General features: G+C 38.6%; 1 protein-coding gene across 4 annotated transcripts in view; it reads left to right on the top strand.

Annotated features, from left to right (window-relative positions):
* The window catches only part of kiaa1549la (KIAA1549-like a), a 68,507-nt gene that overhangs the window by 37,588 nt on the left and 15,798 nt on the right, over positions 1-15,121 (top strand). For all 4 annotated transcript variants that reach the window (XM_058397781.1, XM_058397782.1, XM_058397780.1 and 1 more), the window contains exons 9-14: positions 1-40; positions 1,107-1,278; positions 2,173-2,333; positions 4,544-4,579; positions 8,680-8,864; positions 12,193-12,320. The exon at positions 1-40 is cut by the window's left edge and continues 112 nt beyond it. In XM_058397781.1, coding sequence (XP_058253764.1) covers positions 1-40; positions 1,107-1,278; positions 2,173-2,333; positions 4,544-4,579; positions 8,680-8,864; positions 12,193-12,320 — 722 coding nt within the window. The remainder of the gene's footprint in view (positions 41-1,106; positions 1,279-2,172; positions 2,334-4,543; positions 4,580-8,679; positions 8,865-12,192; positions 12,321-15,121) is intronic.

The raw sequence follows: 15,121 nt of genomic DNA, 5'->3' as shown, positions 1-15,121 counted from the left end.
GATCAAACGAGCCACCGCCGTCGGTGGATGCACAGTTCAGGTAGACGTAATCTGTCATATAAGCCTTATGAATGCATGCTTTTGTCCATCTAAATGGATTTTTATTCACGTGACGAGCCAGAGTAATAAGTCTTAATCCCATCGAAGATAATAATCCCATAGATGTTTATAGTATAAAATAGAATTTATGTATTCATGTATCTACTGTATCCACTCCTGTAAGCCAGCTCTACACTATACTTGCACTCAAGAATTACACATCATTAAAAAAAAATCTGAAATTGAGATCAGTGGTCTGAGAGCATATAATAAGATGTGCTCACGGGCGCTAATGTAGTGCCAGCGTCGACCTAAGACTCTCAGTGACTGTCTTCTGGCAGTGTCTGAAACTTTGGATTAAAATCACAGAGTGTGAGCGCTGCTACGAAGCTCGTCTAGAAGCCAGAGAAAGGAGGATGGTGTAATAGGAGGTTGGATTCGTTACAAATACGACATGGCAATGGTTAAACAACAAATGCTGGGTTGTTTATTGTTTACTGTTTATTGTGTATTTCCAATCTATATTTTATTCCTGATTACATATGTCTGTGGAGAGGATTAACGATAATAAATCCTATTTGACTTGACTTTGAGTCAAATGACTTTAAATTTGTCTTGACTGATTTTTTGACTTGACTTTGAATTGAATCGAGTTGACTTGACTTGAATTTGGCTTGAGTTTAAATTTGGCTTTGACTTTGACTTGAATTTAACTCTGACTTGACTTGATTTTGAATTTGACTTTGACTTGAATTTTATTTTTACTTGACTTTGACATGAATTTGTCTTCACCTGACGTGAATATGACTTTGACTTGAATATGACTTGACCAAACTTGAACATGAATTGACTTTGACTTGAATTGCATTGAAAAATTTAAATTTGATTTTGACTTAATTATGAGTTGAAGCTATGAGCTATGAGCGGAAATGACCTGACTTTGACTTGACCTTGAACCGACTCTGATTTAATGTTACTTGACCTGTCTTTGACCTTGTCTTCACTTGACTCGACCTCACTTAACCAATAACCTCGATTAACCAACAAGAACCTGTGTTGTGTTGTAGATGGTTAGTATCCGGCGCCTACCTGGTCCTAAGAACCCAGCAGAGATGACCTACTACATCCAGGTGGATGGATCTCCTATAGCTGGCACATCCGCAGCCAAAACCCTAAACATGGTGGACTCTCAGACCATGGCCCTCACTCTGGGCTACTTCGTCCAGGTTCAAGCAGAGCGTATGACAACGTTTTTTATTTTCTTGGGGGCAGCAGGAGGCAGATAACTCTGTCCACCACTTCACTATCAACCAAGTCCCTTTTTCACACTCTGTCCTAAAACAGGAAGGAAACTGCTGGCATGAACCACACTGTATACAAAAATACAAATGATGCATAAAATCTACTGTCAATTTTCCCCTTAATGAGAATGGCTGAGGATTTAACTTTCATTAGCTGTCTGTAATGACAAAAGCCTTAAATTAGTGTTGATTAAAGCTTAATTTCGCTATTTAACTGTTAGTCTAAATGCAATTAGGCTGAAAGAAATGATTTATAGACTACAGTGCCTAGAAGTGACTAGTATAACACATAGCCATTATCATAGCAAGCGCAATAATGGACCAGTATCAGAAAATCATAGGTCAAGACAGATGACACAAGTTAGGAGTTTTTTACTTCTAGGTCAGGTCCTGTATTTTTTTTTTTTGTCTTTTAGCTGTTCACAACTATAGACTTTTTTCTTCCAAAAGTGTTTGTTATAATAACATTATATAAACTAATATCAGGTTTTTTGGGGTTTTTTTTGAAGAGGGACGGCATTCGACCTATCATCTTTACAAATCCCCAGCCTTGTGTAACTAAACACACAACAAACACACACCCAGCTTCAGAGGAAGGTTTAATCCCACAGCTAGAGAGCTACAGAACAAACTGTATTTGTTTTCACTCATTATGAGCTAACAAGGAACAAGAAGTTCGAACAGAGGGGGGATTAAACGACTGTGTGTGTGTGTGTGTGAGATAGAGAGAGAAAGATGGATGTTTTGCCGCTTATAAAGTAGTGGATTTATTTTTAATCACTCTGTCAATCTGTGTGTGTGTGTGTGTGTGTGTGTGTGTTCTCATGAACAGCCGTGGTAAAGAGTGTCCCCAGTAACCTCTGGATCCTGGCTGTTCTGACGCCGGTGTCACTGGTGATGGTTGTGATTGTCATGGCAGTTGCTATCATATGCAGGAGGAATCGCAACGTCTTCAAGAGCAGTGCGTTTCGTGGGTTCCACCCACGCACCAAGGTACCCACACCACACCTTCTCCATGTCATACGGCAACCAGAACCTTTAGGTACCTTTGTTTATGTCACCATGTCACCACAGACAAATTTCAGAATAAGTATTGCCAGGTTTTTTTTTTTGCCTGTTTTCTGTACTGCCAAGTCCACTTACCAGCCAGCTCTTTGTTGTCATGGTTACCGACCAAGGAGGACAAAGACTAATACACTCTTACTCTGTGTTGCGTCACAGGAGGAAAACGCTATTCACCCTCTTCCACATACTTGACCTCACAGACCCCCATGATTGGCTAGTGTTGCTGTGATTGATGGTTGAATGAGAGTAGGCCACTCCCACCCAGATTTGGATCACAGCCCATTTTTATCCCCCAGCCACCGGACTGCTTTCGGATGCTCGAAGTCAAAGTGAAATAGGACTCGAACATCTCATTATGTCTTGTCTAGAAAATGTCTTGCTGTTGCGTGTAAACATTGTGATGCTACAGGAAAAGCAACCATGTAAGCCATATTGTAAAATGAGTCCAACTTTGGTTCTTTAAAGATTTTAAAAATGTTGTCTCTATATAATAAGATTACTTTCTTGCAATAATAAGACACTGACATGAAATATTTTTTTATTATTATGTAGACTTTACTACGTGTCTCAAGAAAGCAGTAGGCGTTCTCTACAAACTAAATATGGTCACAAATGAATAGCTATAAATATCCCTATGGCACAAGTTATTTGCTAAGCTCATTCCGAATCATTCCTCCGTTTCTTCTGATATAATGTCGGGATGTTTTCATGTTTTCTTCTCTATCCAGTAACTGACACACTTCGGTGACGCTGCAAGTGAATAATCATGAATAATCATGTTTGCACCCACATTGTACCAGCTTGCAGTCTCTGCTCACCGTTTCTGAGGCTAATTAACTAAAATAGCAAAACACCCAAAAGTAAAGAGCAGAAAGGAACTCTTTGTTTCCCAGCACTGTAGGTTTATCTATGCATATTTTAGATAGCTTTGTTTGGTGGAAGAAGAGGGTTTTTTTTATTTTTTTATTTGTTGCTCTATTTCATGAGTGAAATCATGGAAGCCATTGCAAATTAATGACACAAATCAGGGTATAGTTAAAAGGTGACTATGTTCGATTTACAGTGCGCAGTATCTCTTAAAATACAGAAAATAAATAAATATATATAAAAGTAAAATTGTCCCATTTACTGGAATAAGAGTGAATATTTTACAAGACTGTAGCCAGCATTTCAAAGATTCTCACTATTCGAAATCTGCTGAATGTCTGTTGTCCGGCAACAAGCTCAGAAAAGACTGTAAGGTGTGTGTGTGTGTGTGTGTGTGTGTGTGTGGATGAATTTTAAAAATCCAGCGCTGCAGCCCTGGATTAGGAACCCATTCCTCCTTCAAAAACGTTGACTAACATGTATATACACATTAAAAAAAACACTAGAGAGTGACTAATTTCATCCCATCCACAGCACATGCCCTGATTGTTGTCAGTGCTAGCTAGCTAGTTTACTGGTGCTGTGCCGGTCGATTAGCAGCTATGCCAGGTGATTGTTTAGAATGAATAGTTAGCATGCTAAGTGTAAAAAAAAATGTAGCTAGATATTTATTTAATACATTCATCTGAAATATACTTAATAAGTTTATAGACGGTTCAGATTAAAAAATGAAAATGAAAGATGGCATTGTGTGAAAAGATTGAACAAAAAGTAAATATAAAGCATTAATTTGAACTTTTAGTGGGGAACAATGCAGCGATTATTTCCTCAAAAATATCCTCGAAAAAAAAAAAAATCCGGCAAAAGGAGTAATATTACATAACCTATTTTCATTCAGATCTATTTACTGCAGAACATCAACAGTTTAGAACTCAGACTTAGTTTTGTGGTTTGATAACGAAACTATAAGAGTTTTTAAATAGTCTGTGATGCTGAAACTAAAGCAGCTGCTGCCTATGTGTTAGTAAAGGCCAGCACTTTGTCCATTATTGTGTTGTTATTATGAGTAAACCTGTCAGTTCTGACCTTCAGGTGTATTTTGAAAAGCTGCTACGATTTGTAGAATGACCCAGTAACACATTTCACCATTTCACAATCCACACTATGTTGTTTTTACTGAATGCACACAAGCATCATGTCCATGTGATTAATCCTGGTGCTCCTGTTTAAAATCCTCCTTTTTTCTTGTGTTTAATCCTCCTTTTGTCCAGACCTCATACCGGAGAGACGGGAGTTACCACCATCAGGTACTGCTTCCTGTAGTGTCGTGTGTGCATGGTGTTCGGCTGCATGCCCGTGATCTGGTTTTCTCTTTCCGCTGGTGCTTGTAGGAGATCGATAGCTGTAAAGAGAAAGGTCATCCATCATGGTGATGGACCAGCGCGAGCCTGCGTCCTGAGGGTGAAATTAGAAATAAGCCAAGCTCCGGTGTGGCTCTTGGACCCGGCTCAAGCGCGAAGCCAAGAGCTACAATTAACCCTGGAGGCAGTTACTGCGATTCAATTAGTTGTGCTTGCATTAATATGGTTTCATATGCTTTAAGCACATTTCACAAATGAATCGTCAAAAGTTTCCGCTGAACTGTGGCTCCGTTGATTGATATACGGTATATCCGTGTCTCTATACTGTAGTATGACACTGGGGTTTTAAACACAGTGCAAATTATTCGCCCTTTTCTTGTTAGTTCACTTTGTAGGTGTCCAGTTAGAGATTAGAGTTCATCTTCGTACATGTGCAAAGCACAACATGTGTTAATTATCTGCTAGCCTTCACCAGAGCGTGTTTTTGACCTTGTTTCTCAGCTCCACAGTGACAGCAGTGAGGTGTTTAAAATCCCAAATGCTGCAGTTTTGCCTGATACAATACCATGTAACCATCCAAATAATGATAACTTATTATTATTATTTATTTATTTATTTATTTTTATTATTATTAATGAATTATTTTACAATGAACTATAATGTTATTATTATTAAATTATTTATTTATTTATTTATTTATTTATTTATTTACTTACCATATTTATTTATTTATTTATATTCTTTCTTTCTTTACATAACAACAAGGGTTACTGTGAGAATGAAATGGAAATGCGTCTACTTCCTTTCTGAAGTATGACAAAATGATTTAGGGCAGTTTGCGGTATTTATAATACTGTTGTTATAATACTAATAATAATATAATGTTATAGTTTGCTGTTGATGCTACCCGAGCCATGCCAGAAATACTTCTTTACTAGTGATTCTCTTGATATAAATACACTTTTTTGGTAAAATATATCGATTAAATTATATTGATTGAATTCAGTAATCGATTAAATTGGTAAGATGCCCTTATCTAGAGCAATTTACACAAAACAAAATAAAATAAAATGAAATGAAATTAACTATACACAAAATATAATAAAAAAGTAAAATGGAATTAACTATACACAAAATAAAATAAAATAAAATGGAATTAGCTGAATATAAAATAAAATAAAATAAAATTGAATTTGTACAGATCAGAGGTAAAATAAAGGGACAAAATATATATATAAAACAAAAAAGACTTACATTCAGCTCATTTTTTAAATACAACTGAGCAACTGAGGGTTAAGGGCCTTGCTCAGGGGCCCAGCAGTGGCAGTTTGGTGGACCTGGGATTCAAACTCACAACCTTCCGATCAATCGTCCAACACTAAACATCGAGGTGCCACATTTTTCTATAACGGCGAATTTTGCTGTCATTTTTTGGGAACTAAAGACTATCACTTCATACTATTTTATCCATTTTAATGCTGGTTGCTGTTACAGTTTGTGTTATAACATGGTGTGAAATTTTCACACCAGCTTCTCATTTTTCTCTGTCTTGAGGCTTTCAGATCAGTTTACAGAGAAATTAGAATATCATCTTTCATCTTCATCTCGAAGACTCTTCTGTGGTGAAAAGCATAAAGTTACGAGTGTTATGAAGCCCTGGCACTGGAGACTCCTTCCATAAACGTTAACCATCTCTTCATATTAACGGATATTTTTTTTAATCCCTGTATGTGCCCACCATGCATGTTGTTTCTATGGAAACAGTAACGTATTAGAACAATGGCATTAATATAAACCCCTCAGCCAGAGCTATCGTTAGAGTTATTGTTATTGTTATAGAAAATGATCAATTTTCTTTAAATAAAAAAAGAAACGATTATTCAGCTGCTCTGTAGTATATGTATTTTTTTTTTTTAAAGACAGCCTGCTTTCTTGCACCCAGTGTCACCCAGCAGCACAGATTTCTGAGTTGATTTTTTATTAGCTGATGATAAAATGCACACTTCATTCTTAATCTCCTAGTTATTCTCCTCGCAGCCGTGGCTTTTTCCCCCTACAATCAGAAACCCTTATTACCTCAATCTTATTAAGACTTGCTTTCAGGGAAATGATTAGCTGCTGACGTGTATTTTCTTTTGATTCTGTAGTTAATGTGGCGTTCCGGTCTCGCCTCTTTAGACACTTTAGCTTAAAAATATACATAAAGGAGCCAGTGAGGTGAAACCAGGAGAACACAGCGAGACACTCTTCACCTGCTTAAGATGAACACAGACTTTAGAGCTTCTTTTGTGGATTCTCACTCTCTCTCTCTCAAGCCCACACACACACACACACACACACACATTTATCTCTCTATTTCAATGTATTAACAAAGTTCTTGAAGCGATCTAAAATAACCTGGACATGTATCCGTTATTACTCGGTAGATCACCGAGTTAATCTAACTGATCAAGAGTTAGAAGAGTTAGAACTTTGCACAGCACACTTTGCATTTTTTTAATGCATTTTAGTCATAAACAGTAATTCTGTATTCATATCACCATATATCATCAATTATTGCATTTTTTAAAAAAATATATATATATTTTGTCCCTTTATTCTACCTCTGGTCTGTACAAATTTTATTTTATTTTATTATTATTATTTTATTTTATTTGATATTTTTTATTTTATTTTAATTTTATTTTATATACAGCTAATTCCATTTTATTTTATTTTGTATATAGCAGATTCCATTTTATATTATTTTATCTATGTTTATTTTATTTTTATTCTACTTTTAAAACCTCCTTTTTAGACTCTATTCTCATTTCACGTAAAAAGCATTTCACTGAACGCCGTACTGTTTCTGATTGTGCATGTGAATAAAATTAGAATTTTAATGTGAGATCACCATAGGTGCCTTATTTATTGCTAATATGGATCAGTGTGCTTTTTTCGTAAATATAACGAGCTGAAAAATTCCACATGCTTGTTGACTCGCCTCATGACAATAGTCATGCTCAAAAAAATCAATCACCTCATTGACACAGCCTCATTGATCCAATTTTTGGCCTATCTTTTATGAAGACTGAATAAACCTTCAAATTAAGAGTCACATTTTATATACAGATTATCATGGCACATTTCTCATCAGCTCATTCTTCTCGTGTGTAAAGTGAACAGATTTCCCCTGAGCGAATTACAGAACATGTGAAGTGCATTATTAAAGAAGGGGACACGTTCGTCTCAAGGTCAGCGCCTAGCAGAAGTCCGAGTGTAACGGAGAGATCCGTCTCTGTGGACTCCCTGCTAGCTAAATTTAGAGCTGTCTTAGCATTTATAGTCCAGAGAAGTGCAGAAGACGGGACTTTATTGATTCCTGCTTCAAATATGTGTGACAGCAGGCTGCACAATAAAAGTGCAAAAAGTCCTGCATTATTAAATGCTGTCGAGTGTCGAGTGTTTATATTTTCCCCTGCTGCATCCTCACAGTGACGATCTCCAACACACTGAGGCATCTTCTTAACAACCGAGTGATGCACTGGTGTCTGTATGCTGCCTCAGCTGGAGAGCGATCCATAATTCATCTTAAAGAGAGAAGATCCACGAGCTTCTGTAGCGTTTCCGCATTAAATAGCTCATGGCGAGGATAAACGTCACATACGAGCTCAGTGAAATACAGCGACTCGCAGAATAGTCTAAGTGTATTAATAAATCAGTGCAGCTAACAGTGCAGTGCTGAAGACCAGAGCTCTAAATTGCTTATTATATCTCTTCTCTCCTCTCCTCTCCTCTCCTCTCCTGTTCTCTCCTCTCCTCTCCTCTCCTGTTCTCTCCTCTCCTCTCCTGTTCTCTCCTCTCCTCTCCTCTCCTGTTCTCTCCTCTCCTCTCCTCTCCTCTCCTCTCCTCTCCTCTCCTCTCCTGTTCTCTCCTCTCCTCTCCTGTTCTCTCCTCTCCTCTCCTCTCCTCTCCTCTCCTCTCCTGTTCTCTCCTCTCCTCTCCTGTTCTCTCCTCTCCTCTCCTGTTCTCTCCTCTCCTCTCCTGTTCTCTCCTCTCCTCTCCAGCCTGTACAGGGTTTTGACTATGCTAAGCAGCACATGGGTCAACAGGGTGAGGAGACGCTTGCGGTCACTAAAGAGACCCTTGTCCTGTCTCTCCCGGTACGCGACGCTCCGCTCACACAGGACAAAGGCGTCCTACAGGACGGCACGGCCTCCAAAAGACCTCAGTCTACAGAGATCCACCGCAGGTCAGTGTGTTTTACTGTGGGGTCAGAAAGTGCTGTTTCTGCATTCCTGTCTGTTGCCTTAATCTCTGACTGTAGCGATGCTCAGTGTTTGTGATTGTAAAAGCAGCTCACCTGAAGCAAACACTTCAGCTCTATCATTAACGGCGTATAATGGTGTATTCAAAGTATGACGCCAGAGAAAATGGGTCTAAAACAGTCCAGAGGAAGAAAGCTAAATAGACGAAGAGCTTCTCTGTCATGCATTTGATATATTTAGAAGTCAGTTGAAAAACATCTTTCCACGGTGCACTGGAATCACAGACATTTAAGGACATCAGCGGGTTGGGAACCACTTATTTCCTCAACTATAATTTCCTCCTTAATGCATCACAGCTTATTGTGCTTCCTCCTTCTGGGATTCTGAACGCGCTTCAGTGTGGTTCACATTTAACTACACAAAGAAAAAAGGTTTCTCCTCCGCTCCTGGTGCTAAAAAGGAGAGAATTTATTGGTAACAAAATACTGTGCGCCTGCATGTGTGTGTGTGTGTGTGTGTGTGTTGTGTCTGATCCAAAACCCAGAAGACTATCTGCAAGTCGGCAACCGCTAGTTTACTTCAAGGTCACAGTGTTATATCTACGTTTTTTTTATAGAACACAGGCAGAATCTTCATCATATCACGTGTCAGAAGAAGCATCTTACTAGCTGGTCTGAGAGGAAGGCATTAGATTTTTTTTTACAGTAATACTGAAAATTTATGCAAAGTAATATCACCTACAGTACACTTGCCCCATTATTTGAGTCACATCTGAACCAAGTTACAGTTCGCTGACATCCACTAATCTGTCGAGCTAATCAAAATGATCGCAAGTAAATCTCAGTAGCGACTGAAAATCAGCAGGTAACATTTTAATCCAAACCTATTTCTGAGCAAATAAAAATCACACCCCCATGATGTTCCTCTAGTGTAGCTCTGAAGCTACCTGTGCTAATTAATAGCGGTTTAGTGCGTCATTTTTCATCTCCGTTCGTTCTGGAAGCGGAGTTCATTAAAAATGAGCAAGAAGCAAGGTAACATCACCAAGCTACGTCAAGTTTTTGCTTAGCCAATCAAAGTCAAATAGTAAAGAGTTGTTAGCTAGCGCTAGCTTAATTTTTCTAGGTCTAATATCAGCTAGCTTAACATAAACACCAGCAACAGACGAGGAAAACCGGAAAGAACTTCCTGATTTTAGGCAAAACAAAGAGATTTACTGTAGGTGCATGTTAGAAAATACATCCTTGCTCTGTCAGGCTCGAAACTGTCAACCATCACATTGACCACGCCTTTTTATTTTTAGAATCAAATACAACACATTCTTTAAGATTGAAAAATCTTTTCCAGTGTTGTCAGTATCAGTGCTAGCTGAACTTTTAAGAAAAATATTTTGTGAACAGGAAATTTTGTGCATGGTGTCCATCCAGTAACATGGGAGTGGACGGAGCTAAAAAATACTAGTCATCCACCTTTTTTTACCATTTTTACTCTGTCCATACTGTATGTTTCTCCACCGCAAATGTTTTAAACGCAGACTAGACAATATTCTTGAAGATTCCTTAAACAAGTTAAAACTCATATTGAACAAATGTGGCTAATAAACATAGCTAATACGTCTTCCATTTAGCACTGTTGCTGTAATGTTACATAATTTAATGATATTTCATATTCCATGTGGATATTGTAGAAGGTAGATACATACATACACTACATATACATTTATATATATATTAACATTTTTTTTTCATTTGTTGATGTAACTTTATCTCAGGGCAATCTCATAAACCAAACTGATTGTTGTACAGGATTTAACCCTCTCTCTGCCCTGGTGTTTGACTTCAGCTGGAGTTTAAGCAGTGTTTAATCCATTCATCACAAAAAAAATACTGAGAGTTTAAGATAACACTCAAATTCAGTATCCATAGCAACCAAGTATTCTGGAATATTCGGCATCCTAATAAAGCATGATCATTTAATATGAAAAAAAAGTGCTCTAAAAATCTTCAATTAACATCAATTAATTTATCACAAGCAAAAGGAAAATATGGTTTTATTTTCCAAGTACATCTGCGTATGAGATCATGTGAGATTTTTTTTTTTTTGCTTATGTATGACGTCTTTCTTTCTTTCTTTCTTTCTTTCTTTCTTTCTTTCTTTCTTTCTTTCTTTCTTTCTTTCTTTTGTTTCTTTCTTTCTTCCTTTTAATTTGGCACTCTTAAAACTCTCTATTGTTATCGCTCTCTATTGTTTTTTGGTTGTTTCGGCGAGAACATAGAGTATTTTTCCTACCATGTCTATACCACCAATTCCAAGCACTGCTTTTTTTCTTTTCTTTTTCTCTCCCCTCCGTCTTTCTTTTTTTTCTGTTTTATTTCTGTACATGCCCTGCATTCTGACCAGCAGTAGGAGAATGTGCTGTCTGCTGTCACCCCTCCCAACTTCCCATGCGAAACGATTACAGAGGAGAAAAGAGAATATCTTGGGAGAGACAAAAAAAGCGGAATACACATAAGAACAGGATGTGGGTAGAAAGTGACAGAGAAAAAATACAGAGAGAGAGAGAGAGAGAGAGATGCTTCTAGCTACAGACTCATATATGATTCAGAGTGCCTTAGGGCTCCTGCAGAGATGTGAAAGTGTGTGTTCACGCCCACCACCCTGTCTGCCTGCTTTTTTCACAGTGTGTGTATTAATGCAAATGTGTGTGTGTGTGTATGTGTGTGTGAGTGTGTGTGTCCGGCAGAACGGGTGCACCGTGCTTGGCAGATTGTTGGCACAAATATGCCCGAGCGATTAGCAGATTTATTCCGCTGTGCTTAATTTTTTATTCCCTAGAGCTTTTCAACTTCAGCAATTAGTTCGACTAATCCCATCTCACCCTGCGGCAATTAAAAACTGCTTCTCCTGAATCATGGTAATGCGTGAGAAAATCATTTCCCCTTCCCAGAGAGCTTTTAGACACCGTTTCCTCTGCTCTATTTTAAAACACAAATACAAAAAAGGTTTTATTTTTTTATTTTTAAGATTCACAGTTAATGCAGACGAGATCGTTTTGCTGTGTCCACACCAGTCATTTAGATCAAAGGGTCAAATCGCTGCTACTAAAATACCCAGACAGGAACAGGGTCGCCTCCGCGGCGTCCTGCTGTTGCGGCTCCTTTTTAACGCCACTGGCGGAGGAGTTTTTGTGACGCAAGTCGACTTTACCCAGGTTACCAGCAGGGCTGGAGGGTGTGCCAACCTGTCACTAAAACTGCATCTTAACACCCGCTGCCCGCTTATCGCTGCCTCTGTTTCCATGGTTACCCGCAGCAAAGTGCCGAGCGAGGACGGCTCGGTTTCAAGCAACGGCTCTGCGAAACTGAACACGGGCAGGAGCTCGTCGGCGCACAGAAATACCGGCCAGAAAACCGCAAAGGAGGAGGCGCACGCGAGGACCGGTGAGAGACACATTCACACGTATTATAATTATATCGAGAGTTTGGATCTGTGAGACAGCGAGAATGATAACAATGTCCTGCTTTCATCACAGTGGTTGACGTCAAGCATCTCACTTCCAGAATGACCACCCACTATTATACACCTAACATTTCAATTCAACTGATTGTGACATAATAACAAAAATAGACATTGTCACACAGCAGCTTCACAGGAATACTGATGTATATAATTATAATAAGTGGCAAAAAAAAAAAATCCTCTCTCCAAGATGATGACAAGAAGATCCAAAATGACACCAGTTCCCTTCTAGGTGAAAAGTAATTATTATAAATAATTATACATCAACCAGCCTTAACATTATGACCTAATATTGTGTTGGCTGCCCTTTTGCTGCCAAAACAGCCCTGACCCATCGACGCATGGACTGCACTAGATCCCTGAAGGTGTGCTTTGGTATCTGGCACTGAGATGTTAGCAGCAGATCCTTTTCAGTCCTATAAGTTGGCCTCCATGGGCGCCACTTCAAAGCTTACAGGACTTAAAGGATATTATTGATAGATACTGACCACTGCAGACCGGGAATACCCCACAAGAGCTGCAGTTGTGGAGATGCTCTGATCCAGTGGTCTAGCCATCACAATTCGTCCCTTCATCAAACTCGCTCAAATCCTTACGCTTGTCCATTTTTCCTGCTTCTAACACATCAACTTTGAGGACAAAATGGTCACTTGCTGGCTAATATATCCCACCCACTAACAGGTGCCATGATGAGGAGATCATCCGTCTTATTCACTTCACCTCTCACTGCTCACAGTGTTATGGCTGATTGGTGTACAGGTGTATAAAGAACCGTTGACCATTCAGTCTCTCCAGAGTTTTTTTATGATTGGTGGAGCAAAAAAATGCTTAATATTATTGCAGTAGCTGTTTTTAAAGTTTGCGATGCATCCTGCAGAAATGTTTGTCCGTTTTTTTGTTAGCTACTTGAATTGGCAAAATCACAAGCACATGATTCCTCTTTTAAACACTGGATGCAGGTGAATCGAAGAGGGCTTTGGCAGAATGTGCTTGATGTTGATGTTACATGAAACGTCTCGGTCCAAAACTGGGCAAAATCTGTGGACATTTGGAAATAAACGCTAGATTTTGCCTAAATTTCTGAGAAGGCAAAATCCTGGAGAGACTGACGGTGTGTATACTGTGAATGGAAGACCTGAGATAAACTGGATTGTTCTCTGACAGGTAAATCACAGGTTTATATTGTATAAATGCGCTCGTTTTAATACGTTGCTGTTTCTATAGTAACACAGGGTACAAGGCAAAATGGTTATTGATGCATTTATTGTCAGTGTCATTTTCTATCCAGGCCACAGTACAAATAAATAACACATATACAGTATAAACGTGTCACGCACAATGTACTTAAATGGCAATCAGAACGAGTGCCAACAAACTCAGCTGCCAAGAGATGCCTCCGAAACAGAGTTAGTGAACAACACTGTGTAGAGGAGAAGGGTAAATTGTGTGTAAGGACGTATTAGCGTCCACTGTGATATACCCTCCCCTCTATCAGGGGATAATGGGGTTTGGACATTGTTTTGCTGCTGTGTTGAACAAGTCATGATGAAGAAAGCCAAGCTCCTCTCGCTTCATTTCACCTTAGCTTCACTTCACCTCAAGAGCACTCGGTTTTGCTTAGAGGTCTGGCTTATATCTGGACTCTTTCAGCCATTAAACTGTGCAGAATGCATTTAAACAAGCTAATACTACATTATTCAATAGGTTGTCAACTGTTAGGTTTGAGACATTGAGATATATTTAATATCGAGCCAAAATATATGCTTTACTTCCCATCGTAAATCGTAAATTTCCCATTGGGATGAATAAAATATCCCTAGCATGTAAGTAAAAAGTAATGCTTTAATTTGCTAACTGTGAGAAGTATGATTAGCCCGCTAGCTTATCTGCTTATTATTGGCTTCAGATAGTAAATATATATATAGCTATGTGCTGACATGCGAATGCTAAACAAATATAACTGCTAGCAATATATTACACATAGCTAACTTTGTTGTTTCTCTGTGTACAAAGAAAGTTGCCAGAAAAGTAAACGTTTAGTTTAACGAGCACCAGAGTAAGAGATGAAGTGTCACCTCCCTTTCCAGCTTTCAGAGAGGCGAATTAGCAGCTACTATTAGCGAGCTAGCAGGCTACTCAGATGTAGCTAAGGCAAAGGTTCTTGTTTGTTTAATGTCAAGTGCCTCAAATTAGCATACATACAGGTTAGTAACACATTATCTCATCGATTCTCATTTTCTAGAACTTTCCTCAGGTGCAGTACATACAGGTTCATCGTCCCAAGTGTAATAAAGCGTGCTACGTTACCTGTATCTTTTGCTGAGCTCCTATGGAGAGCTAAATCTGCTCTTTAGCTAATTAACTAGCACGATAATCCTGTTTAGTTCTCTTATGATGTAAATAATACATTCTCGTTTCTAGAAACCTCTCTGTGCCACAGCCACACCACAGTGTTCTCAGCCAACACAAAATTCTACGACTATGCTAGCAAGCTAGTCACACACCCTTTCTCATGATGTAGCTAAAAACTAAAATTGATTTTCTAGAAACTTCCTTGTGATACCATATATAATGTTGATTATCTCTAGCATAACTTTGCTAGTGGCCTTAATTTGGCATTATTTGGCATGTTTCTCACAACTTCTTTGCGATACGAATGTATATAGATCACTGATGACTTATTTATTTGAATGAATGAAGAACATGTGCTTGGGAAGGGAGA

The sequence above is a fragment of the Hemibagrus wyckioides genome, linkage group LG08, assembly GCF_019097595.1.
Source record: "Hemibagrus wyckioides isolate EC202008001 linkage group LG08, SWU_Hwy_1.0, whole genome shotgun sequence".
In the NCBI taxonomy this organism is placed as follows: domain Eukaryota; kingdom Metazoa; phylum Chordata; class Actinopteri; order Siluriformes; family Bagridae; genus Hemibagrus; species Hemibagrus wyckioides.
This window is presented reverse-complemented; position numbering and strand designations above follow the sequence as displayed.